Source organism: Panthera onca, chromosome C2 (genome assembly GCF_046562875.1).
Source record: "Panthera onca isolate mPanOnc1 chromosome C2, mPanOnc1 haplotype 2, whole genome shotgun sequence".
NCBI lineage: Eukaryota > Metazoa > Chordata > Mammalia > Carnivora > Felidae > Panthera > Panthera onca.
Genome location: NC_138347.1, coordinates 132,043,427 through 132,061,405, shown reverse-complemented (window position 1 = coordinate 132,061,405; position 17,979 = coordinate 132,043,427). Strand labels below are relative to the sequence as shown.

Below are 17,979 nucleotides of genomic sequence, written 5' to 3'. Positions count from 1 at the left end.
CCCCACTCATGCTCTGTCTCTCAAATAAAACCAACATTAAAAAATTTTTTTTAAATACCATAATAACATAGAAGTCCCCAGAAGATGAAAAGAGAGAAAAGGGGCAGAAGGTTTATATGTGCAAATTATAGCTGAAAATGTCCCTAATCTGGGGAAGGACACAGACATCAAAATCCAAGGAGCACAGAGAGCTCCCATTAAATTCAACAAAAGTGAGCCATTGCCAGATATATCAGAGTCAAATTCACAAAATACACAGATAAGGAAAGAATCGTGAAAGCAGCAGGGAAAAAAGTCTTTAACCTACAAGGGAAGACAGATCAGGTTCGCAGCAGATCTGTCCACAGAAACTTGGCAGGCCAGAAAGGAGTGGCAAGATGTATTCAATGTGCTGAATGGAAAAAAAATATGAAGTTAAAAATACCCTATCCAGCAAGGCTGTCATTCAAAATAGAGAGATAAAGAGTTTCCCAGACAAAAATTAAAGGAGTTTGTGACCACTAAACCAGACCTACCTGAAATTTTAAGGGTGACTCTTTGAGTGGAGGAAAAAAAAAACAAAAAACGAAATCAACAAAGACTAGAAAGGCCTAGAGAGCATCACCAAAAACACCAACTCTACAGGTTACATAATGGCACTAAATTCATATCTTTCAATAATCACTCAGAATGTAAGTGCACTAACTGCTCCAATCAATAGACATATGGTATCAGAATGGATAAAAAGCCAAGATCTATCGATAAGCTTACTATAAGAGACTCATTTCAGACCTAAATACACCTACAGATTGAAAGTGAGGGGATGGAGAACCATCCATCCAGCTAATGGACGTTAAAAGAAAGAGACAGTCGCCACACTTAAATCATACAAACTAGATCTTAAAACAAAGACTAACAAAAAATGACAAAGGTATTATAATTAAGGGGTCTATCAATCAAGATCTAATGATTATAAATATTTACTGCCCCAACTTGGAAGCATCCAAATATATACATCTAGCAAACATAAACACACTGCTTATAAAACAATAGTAGGGGACTTTAACACCCCACTTACAACAATGGACAGATCATCTAAGCAAAAAATCAAGGAAACAATGGCTTTGAATGACACACTGGACCGAATGGACTTAACAGATACATATATCCAGAACATTTCATCCTAAAGCAGAATACACATTCTTTTCAAGTGCACATGGAACATTCTCCAGAACAGATCATATACTGGTCACACATCAGCCCTCAACAAGTACACAAAAATCGAGATCATACCATGGATATTTTCAGATCACAGTGCTATGAATCTTGAAGTCAACCACAGGAAAAAACTTGGAAATCCCTCAAATATATGGAAATTAAACAACATCTTACTAAAGAATGAATGGGTTAACCAGGAAATTAATGAAGAAATAAAATATATATATATATATTCCATATATATATAAATATATGGAAACAAATGAAAGTGAAAATGTGACAGTCCAAAAACCTTTTGTATGCAGCAAAATCAGTCCTAAAAGGAAAGTACATTGCAATTTCGGCCTATCCCTAGAAGCAAGAGAGGTCCCAAATACACAACCTAAACTTACTCCTAAAGGACCTAGAAAAGAAGCAGCAAATAAAGCCTAAAGCCATCAAATAAGGGAGATAATAAAGATTAGAGCTGAAATAAATGATATAGAAACAAAATAATCCAATAGAATATATCATTGAAACTAAGAGCTGGTTCTTTGAAAGAATTAGTGAAATTGATAAACCCCTACCCATATTCATCAAAAAATAAAAGAGAAAGGACCCAAATAGATAAAATCATGAATGAAAGAGGAAAGACCACAACACCAGAAAAAAACAATTGTAAGAGAATACTATGAAAAATTATATGCCAAAAAACTGGGAATTCTGGAAGAAATGGACAAATTCCTAGAAACTCACAAACTACCAAAACTGAAACAGGAAGAAATGGAAATTTTGAACAGACCTATAACCAGCAAAGAAATTGAATCAGTAATTAAAAATCTCCCAACAGGCAAGAGTCCTAGGCCAGATGGCTTCCCAGGGGAATTCTACCAGATATCTAAAGAAAAGTTAATACATATTCTTCTCAAACTGTTCCCAAAAAATATAAATAAAAGGAAAACTGCCAAACTGATTCTACAAAGCCAACATTACCTTGCTTCCAAAACCAAAGATGCCACTAAAAAGAATTACAGGGTAATATCCCTGATTAACATGGATGCAGAAATTCTCAACAAGATGCTAGCAAATTGAATTCAACAGTACATTAAAAGAATTATTCACCATGATCAAGTGGAATTTATTCCTGGACTGCAGGGGTGGTTCAGTATTCACAAATCAATCAATGTGATATACCACATTAATAAAAATTTAAAAAAGGAGAACTATATGATCCTGTCAATAGATACAGAAAAAGCATTTGACAAAATATAGCATCCATTCTTGTTAAAAACCCTCAACAAAGTAGGGATAGGTGAAACTTGCTTCAACATCATAAAGACCATATTTGAAAGATCCACAGCTAATATCATCCTCAATGGGGAAAAACTGAGAGCCTTTCCCATATGGTCACGAACAAGATAGGGATGTCCACTCTCACTGTTACTATTTAACAATAGTACTGTAAGTCTTAGCCTCAGCAATCAAATAAATAAATAAATAAATAAATAAATAAATACAAGGCATCCAAATCAGCAGGGAAGAAGTCAAACTTTCCCTATCTGCGGATGACATGATACTCTGTGTAGGAAACTTGAAAGACCCCACCAAAAAGTTGCTAGAACTAACACATGAATTTCGCAAAGTCACAGGATATAAAATCAACATGCAGAAATCAGTTGCCTTTCTACACACCAGTAACAAAGCAGCAGAAAAAGAAATCAAGGAATCCTATTTGCAATTGCACCAAAACCAATAAGATACCTGAGAATAAACCTAACTGAAGAGGTAAAATATCTATCCTCTGAAAACTATAGAACACTTAAGAAAGACATTGAAAAAAACGCAAAAAAATGGAAAAGCATTCCTTGTTCATGGACTGGAAGAACAAACATTGTGTTAAAATGTCTATGCTACCCAAAGAAATCTACACATTTAATGCAGTTCCTACCAAAATACCACCAGCATTTTCCATAGAGCCAGAACAATCCTAAAATTTGTATGGAACCACAAAAGACTGCAGGTAGCCAAAGCAATCCTGAAAAAGAAAAACAAAACTGGAGGCATCACAATTCTGATTTCAAGCTGTATTACAAAGCTATAGTCAAGACAGTATGGTACTGGCACAAAAACAGACACATAGATCAATGAAACATAATAAAAAACCCAGAAATGGACCCACAACTATATGGTCAACTTATCTTTGACAAAGCAGTGAAAAATATGCGATCAAAAAAATACAGTCTCTTCAACAAGTAATGCTGGGAAAATTGGATGGTGATATGCAGCAGAATGAAACTAGACCACTTTGTTACACCATACACAAAAATAAATTCAAAAGGATCAAAGACCTAATATGAGACAGAAAACCATCAAAACCCTAAGGAGAACTTAGGCAGTGACCTCTTTGACCTCAGCCACAGCAACTTCTTACTAGACACATCTCTGGAGGCAAGGGAAAAAAACAATATGAACTATTGGGCTTCATCAAGATAAAAAGCTTCTGCATAGTGAAGGAAACAATCAACAAAACTAAGAGGCAACCTTCCGAATGGGAGAAGATATTTGAAAATGACATATCAGGACAAGGGGTAGTATCCAAAATCTATAAAGAACTTATCAAACTCAACACCCAAAAAACAAAGAATCCAGTGAAGAAATGGGCAAAAGACATGACTAGATACTTTTCCAAAGAAGACATCCAGATGGCTGACAGACACATGAAAAGATGCTCAATATCACTCATCATCAGGGAAATACAAATCAAAACCATGATGAGCTATCACTTCACACCTGTCAGAATGGCTAAAATGAACAGGACAAGAAACAACAGGTGTTGATGAGGATGCGGAGAAAGGGGAACCCTCTTGCGCTGTTGGTGGGAATGCAAACTGGGGCAGCCACTCTGGAGAATGGTATGGATGTTCCTCAGGAAACTAAACATAGGGGCACCTGGGTGGCTCAGTAGGTTAAGGGTCTGATTTGGATTCAGGTCATAATCTTACAATTCGTGGGCCGGAGCCCCGCATGAAGCTCCACACTGATGGTGTGGAGCCTGCTTGAGATTCTCTCTCTCTCTCTCTCTCTCTCTCTCTCTCTGCCCCTTCCTCTTTTTTCTCTCTCTCTCAAAATAAATAAGTAAACTTGTGAAGGAAGGAAGGGAGGAAGAAATTAAAAATGAGGGCACCTGGGTGGCTCAGTCAGTTGAGCCTCTGACTTCAGCTCATGTCATGATCTCGAGGTCTGGTCTGTGAGTTCGAGCCCTGTGTCAGGCTCTGTGCTGACACCTCAGAGCCTGGAGCCTGCTTTGGATTCTGTCTGTCTGTCTGTCTGTCTCTCTCTCTCTCTGCCCCTCCCCCACTAGTGCTGTGTCTCTTAAAAAGAAATAAATGTAGAAAAAAAATTTTTTTTTCAAAATGGAACTACCCTATGATCCAGCAGTTGCACTACTAGGTATTTACCCAAAGGATACAAAAATACACATTCAAAGAGGTACATGCACCCCGGTGTTTATAGCAGCATTATCAACAATAGCCAAACTATGGAGAGAGCCCAAATGTCCATCAACCAATAAATGGATAAAGAATATATGGTGTGTGTGTGTAATGGAATATTAGCCATTAAAAAGAATGAAATCTTGCTATTTGCCGTGATGTTGATGGAGCTAGAGTGTATTCTGCTAAGCAAAATAAGTCAATCAGAGAAAGACAAATACCATATAATTTCACTCATATGTGGAATTTAAGAAACAGACTAATATATGGGAAGGTGGGGAGAGAAGAGAGGGAAACAAACCACAAAAAGATTCTTGATACAGAGCAAACTATGGATTGATGATGGAGGCGGGGAGATGGGAGGATGAGGTTAGATGAGTAATGAGTACTAAGGAAGGCACTTGTTGTGATGAACACTGGGTGTTACACGTAAATGATGAGTCACTGAGTTCTACTTCTGAAACCAATATTGTACTGTATGTTAACTAAAATGTAAATTAAAAAGGAAATAAAATAGAAATACAATAATTGTAAAACAAAGAGAATTAGGATAAACAAAAAACAATAGTTCACCACAAACACCTCTGCTAACGGAACTTCTAATGTATGTACTTCAAGGAAAATGAAAATGACCACAGAAGGAAGAGCTGAGATGCAATAATAATAAATGATCCAAATTTGTCAATATTTAGGCAGATCTAAATGTTATATTTTAAGTAATAGTAGTATCTAATTTGTAGGGTTACAAAAATGCTGAACTTATTAACAAAGGTATGAACACAACATATTTGTTGGCACCTAGTGGTTTAACAGGAAAAAAAGTACTAATACTGCAAATATGAATAAATATTTACTAACCATGAAATTATATACTGAACAATAACATCACCTTTTGTTACTTAAAAAAATGAAGTTGAGCCTTAAGGGTAAAGAAGATGGTGCTGAAAAAAGGGACAATAATATACGTCAGAGGGAGATAAATGGAGTTAAAGAGTTCAAGAGTTTTAGGAACTTGAATAGTTTGGTCTGGCAGTTAGGCTACTGAAAAACTTAAGACTCTCTTAAAAATGCATTAGAAATTTTGATGGCACAAGTGAAAAAAAAAAAATGGAAAGTAGCTAACTACCAAAAATGTAGTGTGGGAAAATGGAATAAAAACAACAGCATGATAAATAGTAGGCTCTGGCTGCCAGCAGAGAGCCCAGCACAGGGCTTGATGTCACAGACTGTGAGATCTTGCCCTGAGCTGAAATCCAGAGTTGACAGCTCAACCAACTAAACCACCCAGGTGCCCCAATAAATAGTTTTTTTAAAAATAAAAAGGCAAGAAAGGGGGGGAGGGAAGACAAGTAGAAGGCAGAAAGTAAGACAGCAGGATCAAATCCATTTAAATATAGCAGGAGTCATAATAAACATAAACAGACTAAACATGCCAGTTACAGAGATTGATGGATTTAAGAATGAAAATAAAATCCAGCTATACTTGTTTTCAATTATAGAGACACGACCACAAAATAATGACATGGGAAAAGCTGAAAGTAAAATTATGGAAAAAAAATATACCAGGCAAATATATTTTTTTAAAATAAGCTACAAACTTAATATATACTGCTATATGCAGAAGACGACATATACAAACCTAAAGATAACCATAAAAAGAAAGCTGGAAAGGGTATATTAAGATCAGAAAAAATACTCTTTTAAACAAAACCATTCTGGTATTTTTTTAAGTTTATTTATTTTGAGAGAGAGTGGGGGAGAGAGAGAATCCCAAGCAGGCTCTTCACTGTCAGCACAGAGCCTAATGTGGGGCTCAAGCTCACCAACCATAAGATCATGACCAGAGCCAAAATCAAGAGTTGGATGCTTAACCGACTGAGCCACTCAGGTGCCCCTAAATAAAACCATTTTGCAGGAATGAAAAGCTAAATGTTCAATTCATGAAGAAGATATAACAATTCTAAATTTCTAAGAGGGTGTTAAAATAATCTTAAAATATACAAAGTGGAAATTGAAAAACTACAAGGAGAAATTGCCCTTGAACTGTCATCAAAGTTGGAGATTTCAGTACACAAGTTTGAGTACTGATCAGTCAAGCAGACAAAAATGAATAAAGATATTAAAGACTTAATCATAACAAACTTGAATTAATAGGCTCACTTAGAACCATTCATAGAAAAATGAGACATTCTTCTGAAGAAGACATGAACATTAACAACTGTTGAATCAAGGTGGAGAGTTTTCTAGGTGTTCATTGTGCAATATTTAAAAAAAAAATTTAATGTTTATTTTTGAGAGAGAGAGCCTGAGTTGGGTAGGAGCAGATAGAGAGGGAGACACAGAATCCAAAGGAGGCTCCAGGCTCTGAGCTGTCAGCACAGAGCCCGATGCGGAGCTCGAACTCACAAACCGTGAGATCACGACCTAAACCAAAGCTGAATGCTTAACCGACTGAGACACCCAGGGGCCCCTCATTTTTAACTTATCAAGCAGGTATCAACAAATCTGTAAGAATGGTATCATATGATCCAAACTGATCAGAATTCAATTAAGTTAGAAACTAATAAAAGATATTTTTAAAGTCTATGCATTTTTAAATTAAAATCACATTTCTAAATAATGAGCTAAAATTATAATGAAAACTTTAAAATATTTAGAACTGTATAATCAAGAGATCATATGTCAAAATTTATGGGATATGTCAGAAGTCCTTATTTAGGAAAGTTCATAGTCTTAATTCTTAGGGAAAAGTTTAAAACTCTAAAAATTAATGAGCTAAACATTGCTCTTGAGATGTTATAGAAGAAATATATATATGCAAAGAAAAGGAATAAGAGAACTTCGTGTTTTTTAATTAAGATATTTTTAAGAGTATCAACAAAGGCAAAATTTCTTTTAAAACTTAACAATATACATATATATTTTTTTGCATGTATGAATTAAGTTTTTTAGAATTAGAAATAATTGAAGTAGTTAAGAAGTGTGTTTCAGTGGAAAGCCATGCTGTACTAACACACACACACACACACATGCTACCCATCTGAATGAAATGAAATATGTACCAGCCCTTGGGAATCACACTTAGGCACATGTCTTGGACAGCGTGCCTACTTTTAGTGTGCACTGTCTGCATTTCTGTACGATGGTCAGGGCCAGAGAGAGGCACTCCCAGTCTAGATGTTCCAGCTCCAGAAGCTCTGAGAAGACTCTGCCTCCAGTCTCCTCACCTCGCTGGGAAGCAGGGAACTGTCCAGCAGCAAATGCTGCCTGAACTCAGGCCTAGAACAGGCCTGTGCAGTCAGTCCACAAAGAGCAGGGCTCCCCCTGCTGCAGGTGTCTGGTAGCATGGAAAGGAGCTTCCCATTTGCATCTGCACTGGGCTTCATCTATTTTGTAAATGGCCGTAACTGTCAAAGGCGGATGCGGAAGCCAGCCTGTACGAATTAAAAGGCATTTTTTGGAAACCATTCCTACAAATGCATTTTGTTTAAAGATCAGTATAAGTGGAGGAGATTCACAGTGCTTTTGGACAGGCTCTTTCCCCCCCTTCTCCACATTGCCCTAGATAGACTGGAGGCTCAGCTTCTATGTATCTGAAATGGTGAAATGACGGGAAATGGCTGGGGCATCAGGAATTGAGACATGAAATCCAGACCGCTGTTGGTGAACTCCCTGACGGTGCATTAGCCTGGGGCACCGTAGGCCTTCTCTGAGTCACCAAAAACTGTAATAAAAGGTAAGGAGCCACACAGCTAGCTGCTTCTGAAACTCCCTGTCTGAGCCTTTCACGAGAAGTGAGGCAGAATTGAGCACATGACTGAGGGAGTTGAGAATGCCTGCGAGGCAAGCTGCCTGCCATAAAGGTGACTTGCCATGTCTCAGAATGGTGCGTGAGAATTAGATCATTCCACTGTGAGATTTGTAAGAAATACAGGTAGAAGCTGGTTCTTATCAGATGGAAAAGGAACCGAACACAAGCAACCAAAGAGACAAATGGCCAGTAAGGGTGAGATTGTAGGGCAGCCTCTTTTTAAGTGCTTAGATCTGCTCAGAGACAATAAAAGCCACCTGCTTATTGCTTCATCCAGTCAGGGAAGCCCTTGTGCCAGACTTCAAAGCGGTGACAGACCAGAGCCAGAACAATCAAATTGTAAAAAATGGACACAGTCACCAGTGCCATATGAATAATACATCTGTCGTAATTCTGCCTTCCAAAATCTGTGTTCTAGACACACAAGATGCGCATTAAAAAAAAAGTGTCTGGAAATAGAAGCAGTCTTGTCTGTGGTTTCTACTCCAGCACATCGAGTCAACTAGTAAATTTAGCATAGCTGACTCCCGATTATCTGCGTAGATGGAGGAATCTGTGATCGCAGAGAACTGAAATCTCCAGTTAGTACTACCCACCTCATTTTGTCCAGCCGCCACGTTTCCACAAGCTTTACTGGAGTTGGGCACAAGATGCAAAATGATTGGCTGCATTTCATTCCTGTTTCTTTCCTTGACTGCCTGTTGTGGAGTTACCAATCGGTAAAGAAGCATCTCAATAATACGGAGTAAAAGGAAAACCAGAAATTCTGATTCCCAAACAGGGTAATCAAATGATTCTTAACAGATGCTTATCAAATACAAGCTCCTGTGTACAACTGTGGGGGAAAAAATTCAGAGATATAGTATTTATCATGTTCAACACTTTTGAGAATAAAAGTATTGGAGGAAGGAGAAAAGATAGCAATGTCATCCTATAGAAGCAGTTAGCAATTTAACAGCTTTTTCTTAACGAGGAAGAAGGATGAAAGAAAGATAACTTACCATAGAAAGGATCCAATGGAAAGGGGAAGTTGGCAGAGGGGTGGAGAGACCAGTGTAGATAAAATAAACCCGAGACACAAAAACAGTGTGCTCCAGACTCAGAAGAATACATACTCCATGATTGGTAGAGATGTTCTGTGCATATAGACAATTAAGACTTTGGAGAATTTGAGCTCCTAATATTTGGTTCTGGAATTAAGAAAATAGAAGAGCAAAAGTGGGAGAAGGTGTGAGAAGACTGTATTTGCACTAAAATTTAGCTTTCTTGGTAACTGGGAGAAGTTTGCTGATCAGCTTGTTACATTCCTAATAGCACTGATGGAAGTGAATGGAGATACACTTTGGGATTGGAGTTTCAGAAGCCCAGACATAGAGTATATAATGGCATGGTTCTCTGTTGGTTTAGTGTCTCTTTCACTTCTCTCATTATAGAGGCAAGAATATGGGGAGGGGGAAGACAGAAGGGTGTGCACATATGCATGCATATATGTGTGAGGCAGAGAAGTGTAGTAATTTTAAATTCTTTGTCTTTTGCTTACTCATTTTCTAAATATTTTTGTTTTCATGAGAGATCAGATTAAAGCTGATGAAAGCAGAAAAATCCAAATATGAAGTAATGGTACTTATAGTGAATACTGGTACTGTTTTCCTGATTTCAATGTTTTAGAGTTCTCTTGACTCTTCCCTTGACCACAATACAGCAAATTTGTGAGGCTTATAGGTACTGATAAGCCTTCTCATCTTACGCTACCAGGCTCTCACACATTCATTCTAAAAATATTTACAAAGAATGTGTGGGCCAAGCTCCTCCTACCTTCTTAGCTGTCCAACCTGCCCCAGGCCATCTGCTTTCCTGTGGTTCTGCACCCATATCCAGATGCTCCTGATAGCATGACATTTTTCATTTCACTTTCTTATTCCAAATACCTTGATAGTTTTCCATAGTATCTCAAATTAAAACCTGGTTCATTGGAAGTAACACAAAGCTCTTACTATCAGACGGTTGGGTTAGTCTCAGTTCTGTCCCTGATGTTTACCTCTGTATGTGCTATTTCCTCATCTGTAATCACCAGAGCACCATGGTAACTAGTCTAGAGAACTTCAAATGTTGCTCACAACATAGGTTGTTTTTATTCCCATTCTACACCTGAGGAAACAATCACTCTAGTTAAATGATTTTCTCAGAGCTACTCAGCCAGTAAGTAGAGGGGCTGGAATATAAGATGTTTATGGATCTAAAGTTCTTTCCAACACCTCCCTGTAAAATAAGGTTGCCTGAAATGCCTCCCTTCCTGAGCTGTCCAATACAGTAACCACTAGCTTTCAATTAAATGAAATTATAAATTGAGTTTCTCAGTCATGCCACATTTCAAGTGCTCAGTAAACATATGTGGCTATTGGCTGCCATACTGGCCAGTGAAGATTATAGGACATTTCCACCAGCACGGTTTTATTGAATAGGTTAGAATTGTAGTATTTGGCTTCTGTGATTCCTTGACCTCTCAATCTGGCATTCAAGGCCTTCCAGAGTCTGACCCCAGCTGTCCTTTTCTGTTGAAATATTCATGACCCCCAAACTCTTTATGTGCCTGCCAGACTGGGCATAATTTTTATGTCTCCCATTATATGTAACAGTGCCTTCCATAGAGAGTCAACATTTGGATGGATGGATGGATGGATGAACAGATGGAAGAAGTAAAGAATGGATGGATAGGAGGGAGGGAAGAAAGGAGTGGCATTCATTCATGTTTCCATTAGATAAATGTTTATTGAGTATCCACTATATGCCCTTCTAAGGTTCCTGGGATTGCTAGGATTACATGACATGGTCTTGTGAAATTTTCTGCCTGGGCAGGTAGAATAGAGGAGAATACATCACAAAGAAATTTATAAATAAATAAATAAATACTCAGTGATGTGTTATGAAAAAAGTGAGCATATTGTGCTGGGCATCGAGAAGACTGCAGACTGGGAGAAGAACTATAGATACGGTCATCTCTAATGAGGTACCATTTGACTTCAAATCTGAATAATCAGGAACCAGCCATATGAAGTTCTGGGTGGAACATGTTCTATAAAGAAGAAACTTTGCTGTTGAAATGATCTTGATACTGTGACCAAATGTCTCCTGTCTTATTCTCAGCTTCTGTTAGATCTGCCCAGTGTAAGTCTTCAGTTTCATAGTCTTAATAAAACTACCCTGAAGGGAGGGTGTAGCAAGGAAGGAGATGACAACATTGAGGAAGATGGAATTAACATAGTCTATTAAAGCAGAAATGGCATTTATCTTCTATGATGTTTCTCTTCTTTCGTTGTACAGCTTTGTTTTTGGACCACATAAAGCTGCTCTCAGGGATGCATTGCAGAGAGCCAGATTCTTTCAAGACAAAAAATACCTTTCAAGAGTAGCAAGAGGCAGCAGAGACGATACTGTTCAAAATCTTATCAGAAACACACCCCATACCTTTAAAAATGGAAGAAAGGTGATAAAAACTGCTCCAAGACAACAATGATAAAGGAAGTGCTTAAAGGATTTAGCCTTTGAAAGGATGGTAAGCCTCTGGTCTTGAGTAACTCAGTTCACTGCCATTAACTATGGACAACTTTTATTTGGATATCCAGCCATATCCAGAGGTCCACTCTGGAGGGCTGGACAAAACACAGATTGTAGATTATCAGGCAGCTTGACCCCTGGCATTCGTTTCTTGTCCATTTCTTTGAGCATTCCTGACAATTCCAGCACTCTGATACTTTCAAGAACTTATTAAAAGATGGAAGAATGAAAGAAATGTTCTGAAAAGTCTAATAGAGACATAATTTGAAGGTAAAATTTAAACATATATATAGGAGCCAATGTTAATTCTTTTGATTGCAGGTCTCTGTTCAGTCCACTTTCTTCAAACCAAGATTTTGTTTTCTATTTAGTACTGTTAAAGGCTCGTCTGTTTAACCAAAGGTTAACGTTCTGAGAGACCCCCAACATTTACATTTCGAAATCGATGCTTCTGTGTCAATTTTGATAATTTGACTTCCCGTGATGCCATTTAAATACACCACTGTCTCTGTGTAGAATGGCTAACCTTCTGATAGGCTTGTGCTGGCAGGTCTCCTCCTACCTTCTGCAGTAGTTTGCAGGGACAGAGAAGAAGCAGAGTCATTTTCTCTGCTCCAACTCCTTCCTCCTTAACTCACTGAGAAACTTGTGAATTCCCCCAAAACATAAATAATTGCTTTTGAGCTGGAAGTTCCCTCATGATATAGAGCCTCGTGCCTGGCCATTTTTATGGACTTTTATTCTTTACCATTATTGTCATATATTATTCTTTACTAATCTCTATATTCTTTAGGCAAGAAGAGTCAAGACAACTTGTCATGGGTGAAGCTGTTACTTTTACCCATCAGGTAGCTATTTAGTCAATGGTGAATAGTACCAAACAGGACTGACCGAGATCTAGAGTCTTAAATACATACTGAGTTTGGAAAAGATAAAGTTGTTCATGTTTTAAGCCACAAATCCATCCGGGGCTGCAGAGATGTAAAGAGATTAGAGTAAGTTAAAGCAGGAAGGGTCTTGCAAGTGCCTAGCATCTAGTAGCATTCTGACAGCTTGCTCCCACCTTACCCCCCATCAAGATCACATAACTAACTCTTAACCTTTATGAAGGGCTAATATTTCCAACAACTAAATGCCAGAGTAGCATTATTTGAGACACAATGTTTGGACCTTACCTCAAATTCTCAGAGCTGGCTCCAGCGTTGGTAACTATGGCCCTGCTTGGCAGAACCTCTCTTCGGGGCGGCGGGGGAGACTTTGCTTGGACGCAGGGGGCAGATGGCTACCGACACCTAAGACCAGTAGGTGATTTTCTTTTCCATATCGCTCTTCATAAAAGCCAGGAAAGAAGGGTCACCTACGCTGTGTTTTAAAACCACTTCTGCCATCCGTACTCAGGCAATTCCATAGACATAGCTCCCAATGTCTTCAGTGGGGGAAGGAGTTAAAATGTCACATTCATACTCAGGAAATAGAGAAGAATAAAGCACATCACGTTTCTTCATATCCTAAGTGGTGCTTCGGAGTTTAGTAAAAATTTATGTTTCAAGTAGAGCAAATTGATGAGCAATATTTAAAAGGTATTTTAAAAGGGATTTTTCTGGTTAACTTTGGATTAAGCAAAAACTGCTATTTACTGCTAGAAATACTTTTAATATGTATTTGTCTATTTTTTTCTGCATTGGTAAGTAAAATACACCAAAAAATTTTGCCCTTGGTAATTGAGATTATTTTAGCAGTTTGGGTCTTTTTAATCCTTAATAGATGAAGGATCTAAAACATACTATAAATACTAAGTTCCTTTTTAAAAAATTCCTTAAAAAAAAAAAATATTTTCCATGATTCACCTCTTTCTCCTAAAAGGGAAAAGCAGCAAAAATAAATAAAACCCTATTTATTTTAATTTTTTTTTTTTTTACACTTACTCATTTTTGAGAGACAAAGCGTGAGCAGGGGAGGGGAAGAGAGAGAGGGAGACAGAATCTGAAGCAGGTTCCAGGCTCTGAGCTGTCAGCACAGAGCCTGATGCGGGGCTCGAACCCACAGATCGTGAGATCATGACCTGAGCCCAAGTCGGATGCTGAACCGACTGAGCCACCCAGGCGCCCCTAAATAAAACCCTATTGAAACCAAGATTCAATAAGCAGTGGTCCTTCTTGGTTTAAACATGTAAATTAATTGACTCTAAAAGACATGCCTCCTATTATCTCTGTACTTGAGCTCTGAGTCAAACATTAAAAAAAAAGTCGAAAAAAGATGCAACCTCAATGTGGCATCAGATTGTAACAGTAACAATTCAATCAAATGACCCCTTTTTTTAAGGGGAGAATTGAAGCGTGAAGAAGAATGGATGGTGGCAAGATCAGGGGGGGAAAGGACTACATCTCCATCGCCCCACTCCATTCTTCCCCTCAGAAGGTTTATCAGTGGTGTGGCTTCACTAATGTCTCCAGGCTTGAAGCCCTTCTCAGCTCAAACAAGTGTCCCCCAACCTCTGCAGACATTAAATCTAGAAACCCCACAGATACGGTCTTAACAGACGTGAAGAGAAACAGAGGCAATGTAACATGACAATGTCAAATTTGCAAATCCTACTGTTCCCCTAGGCTATAAGGCCTCATTGACATCCAGACTCCTCAGACCTTTGTGAATGACAGGGTTTTCTGATGAGTTTAGACAGGTAAACAACAAAACCAAGTGCACTGAATCATGGAGCCATACCTATGCACTGTCATGTACCATAACTGAATCATATAATTACAGAAAATTAAGTTTTTGAAGTATTTAAGTAGTATTTTCCCCCGAGTCAGATTATTTACTTTTTGGTTTACAGACTCATGTAACTAATTTCAAACAGCATAAACCCTTCTGCAAATGGAGGACAGTTAAATGTAGAGAATTAAGTTCATGTACAAATAATAAGTGATAAGCTTGAAGGGTTTATTTTTGCGGGAAAGACCAATTTTGGTCTTTTTCTGGAAGTACAGATTTTTGGCATGTCTTTAACAACTTAATCCTTTCATTTTTCTTTTTCATGCATTTAATAAATAATTGACACTGGATAAAAGCAAGCCGAAGGGCCAACTTTCAGAATTTATACTAAAGCCTATAAAAAATAGTAATGATGGCCAAGGAGAGCCATTCTTCTAGGTTTGATACACAGGAGATCAGTTCTAGTGCTAAATAATACGGCAGACTGTAAAACAGGAAGAAAGATATGATAAAGCAGAAAGAACAAAATACTGAGAGTCCAGAAATGTGGGCATAAGGCCTAGTTCTGTTGCCGATTCTTTGTGACATTGAGTGCCTTATTTCTTGAGAACAAATGCTGCTGGAGAGTTTATTCTTCTGCTAAAGTTTACTGTTAAAAACCAAAAAAACACAAAAAACTCTTAAGATGCTTGAATACATTTTATTGGCTGGTTTGAATAGCAGTTTTAATAGCAAAAATGTGTTTACATTATTACAGCTTATGACCCATCTTTTTTAGTACAAACTTAGATCATAGAAGTCTTAGCATTTTAAATTCCTCACCTCTGTGACATATACAGTAGGAAGTCCCAGATACTGTTGTCTGGCTGATTCTTGCAGAGATAATGTGTAAGTACATTGGTTGAGTGCAACCTTCTTAACCACCTTGGATGGGATCTGTTTAATCATGAGACAGTATTATATAGAGACATAATTTTGAAAATGAAAGAAATGAATCTCACTTCTGTCCTCTAAAAATACCTTTGCTCTCAAGTTACAGTAAACTTATAACTTTATTACAAATTATACAGACCACTAAGTTTTCATTTCCACACCTTAACAATTCCATCTCTAGAAGCAGTTACAATGAAGCCCTGTGTTGTCTGGAAGGTGGCGATGTCCGTGATGATATCGTGGTGTCCCACAGGCAGAGACTCTGGGCCCCTCCGAGGGGTGTCATCGCTTGGTCCCATCTTCTGCTTATTCTGAATCTCCTGTTTCATGGTTAAAAGTCAAGGAGAAAGCCAGAAGTTAAAAGCCTGTACCACACTGTACGTGTTATGAATATTGTTCTTCTGAGACAGGTAGTGGTTGTCTTTAAAGCTAAAACTTCCTATGAGGTAGTCCTCCCTTCACAAAGACAAGGAGTAAAGAGAGTCCAAATGACCTTCTGTTTCCCATGAGTAGTGGCTTACAAAGAGGCCAATCAATAATCTGTGCATATTACCTTTTGCCACCATCAAAAGAAATAAGAGAAAGTATATAATAGAGGGGTGGATGTAAATATGTATCTGTCATAAAGGAAGCTTTCATTCATTTACTGAGCACCTTCTAGGACCCAGGCACTTTCAGGTATGTTACCTCCTTTGAAGTTTTTACCCAACTCAAGAACACAAGATTTGGAGTTCCAACAGCCAGGTCTGAATCCCCAGCTTTGCTGCCTACTACCTGGATGATCTCAGACAAGTTACTTCATGGTGCTGAACTTTCTAATAAAGGTATTTCCTTATAAATTGTTGTAAGGACTGAGCAAGCGTATAAAGTGCTTGCTTCGAGCTAGGTACTTATGTGTGTGCCCTTTATATGTTTATTTACCTTAATAAAAGTTAATTTAAAAATCACAGAAAAGCCCAAAGAAAATAAATGTTCTTCTTAAATACTGCCACTCTTGGCCAAAGTCATTTGTGTGCCTATAGAAATTGAGAGAAAACAAGACTGCTTGTACCTGGACGACTTCAGTGCCTTCAATTATTTTCCTAGAGTAGGACACAGACGAGGAACTAGTACCTCCGGCAACAATGTAGGACCGCTCTGGGTAAGCCAAGTCCCAAAACCTGGGGAAGAGGAAGTAAGTGCTGATAATCTCAGGACGGAGGGAGGAAGTAATGGTCATTAGCTTACATTCATCAATGCATAACTTATTTTCTTTTGCCTTAGGAAAAGAGCTTTTCCTAGCATAGACTAAAATTAGGTACAAATGAAGTATTAACAGCTATCTGTGCAAGATATGGAGGATGTTAAACATGACAACATTGCAAGTATCTAGAATGACCACCCTAGTATTAACCACAGTATCCATCCACATTTTATTATCCTTCTCCTTTTAAAGGATACCTAACTAGGTACACTTATCAGATACTGTACCTTATTTTCATGTCTGAGCCAGCCGTTAGTAGGATGGGATTTCCATCTGCAGGACTACAATAGATACCATGGACACTGTGAGGAACAGGCTTAAAAGAAAGAAACAGGAATCAAATTAAAGATAGCAGTGTATTCCATAAATGGTGTCATTTCTAGTAACAAGTCGAGTGGCAGTGGCTGCTAGGCACCTGGTTAACTGAAGAAATGAGAGACCATTTATGCATATCTTCTATAAGTGCATTGGCTTTATATCATTCTGAATAAAGAGGCAAAACCTGTTCAGCCTCTGAAAACTGCCTATTTGGGAGAAGGACTCCAACCAAAGGAGAAATGAACCTCTCCCACCTTTTGTCCCAGTGAAGCACCCATGGTGGTAGCATGACGGTTAAAAGTGTATGTAAGATGGTCATGTTCCAGTTAACCCAGGTTTTTACCGGGCTTCCACAGACACATCACAAACCTCCTGGTACCAGCAACCAAAACACCCAGACATTGGTGAGCCTGGGGAATTGGAAAGCCTCGATGCGGCAATAGCCACTTGATATAATTTAAAACACAACCCAAAAGCCCAACAGATACCAGGTTTGGTAGAGTGTCTGAAAATGCTTATAATGGGGGAAATTCGATTGGCCTAATGAAAACCGGAGACAAACCTGTGACTCAGAGAGTGGTGGTGCATTGCAGGCCCAGAGCATGAATCTTCTGTCGCCAGTCTCCATGTCCCACATAGACACCTCATTGTTGCCCTGCACGGCTAAGGGAAGCACAGGCCAGAACGGTTACTCACACCACAAGCCCACTCTGAGAACTTTCACATCTTGGTAGATAATC

General features: G+C 38.3%; 2 protein-coding genes across 3 annotated transcripts in view; one reads left to right on the top strand and one right to left on the bottom strand.

Moving 5' to 3' along the window:
* Nucleotides 1-12,403, top strand: part of COL6A6 (collagen type VI alpha 6 chain) — a 164,366-nt gene extending 151,963 nt beyond the window's left edge. Inside the window, exon 37 of the mRNA XM_078432352.2 lies at nt 11,800-12,403. Within this exon, the coding sequence (XP_078288478.2) occupies nt 11,800-11,992 (193 nt within the window). The 3' untranslated portion in view covers nt 11,993-12,403. The remainder of the gene's footprint in view (nt 1-11,799) is intronic.
* A 3,028-nt stretch (nt 12,404-15,431) lies between these two features.
* The window catches only part of PIK3R4 (phosphoinositide-3-kinase regulatory subunit 4), a 198,833-nt gene continuing 196,285 nt past the window's right edge, over nt 15,432-17,979 (bottom strand). For both annotated transcript variants that reach the window (XM_078432342.2, XM_060638652.3), the window contains 4 exons: nt 17,802-17,902; nt 17,149-17,237; nt 16,730-16,838; nt 15,432-15,998 (listed from right to left, as the gene is read on the bottom strand). In XM_078432342.2, the coding sequence (XP_078288468.1) occupies nt 15,828-15,998; nt 16,730-16,838; nt 17,149-17,237; nt 17,802-17,902 (470 nt within the window). In that variant the 3' untranslated portion in view covers nt 15,432-15,827. The remainder of the gene's footprint in view (nt 15,999-16,729; nt 16,839-17,148; nt 17,238-17,801; nt 17,903-17,979) is intronic.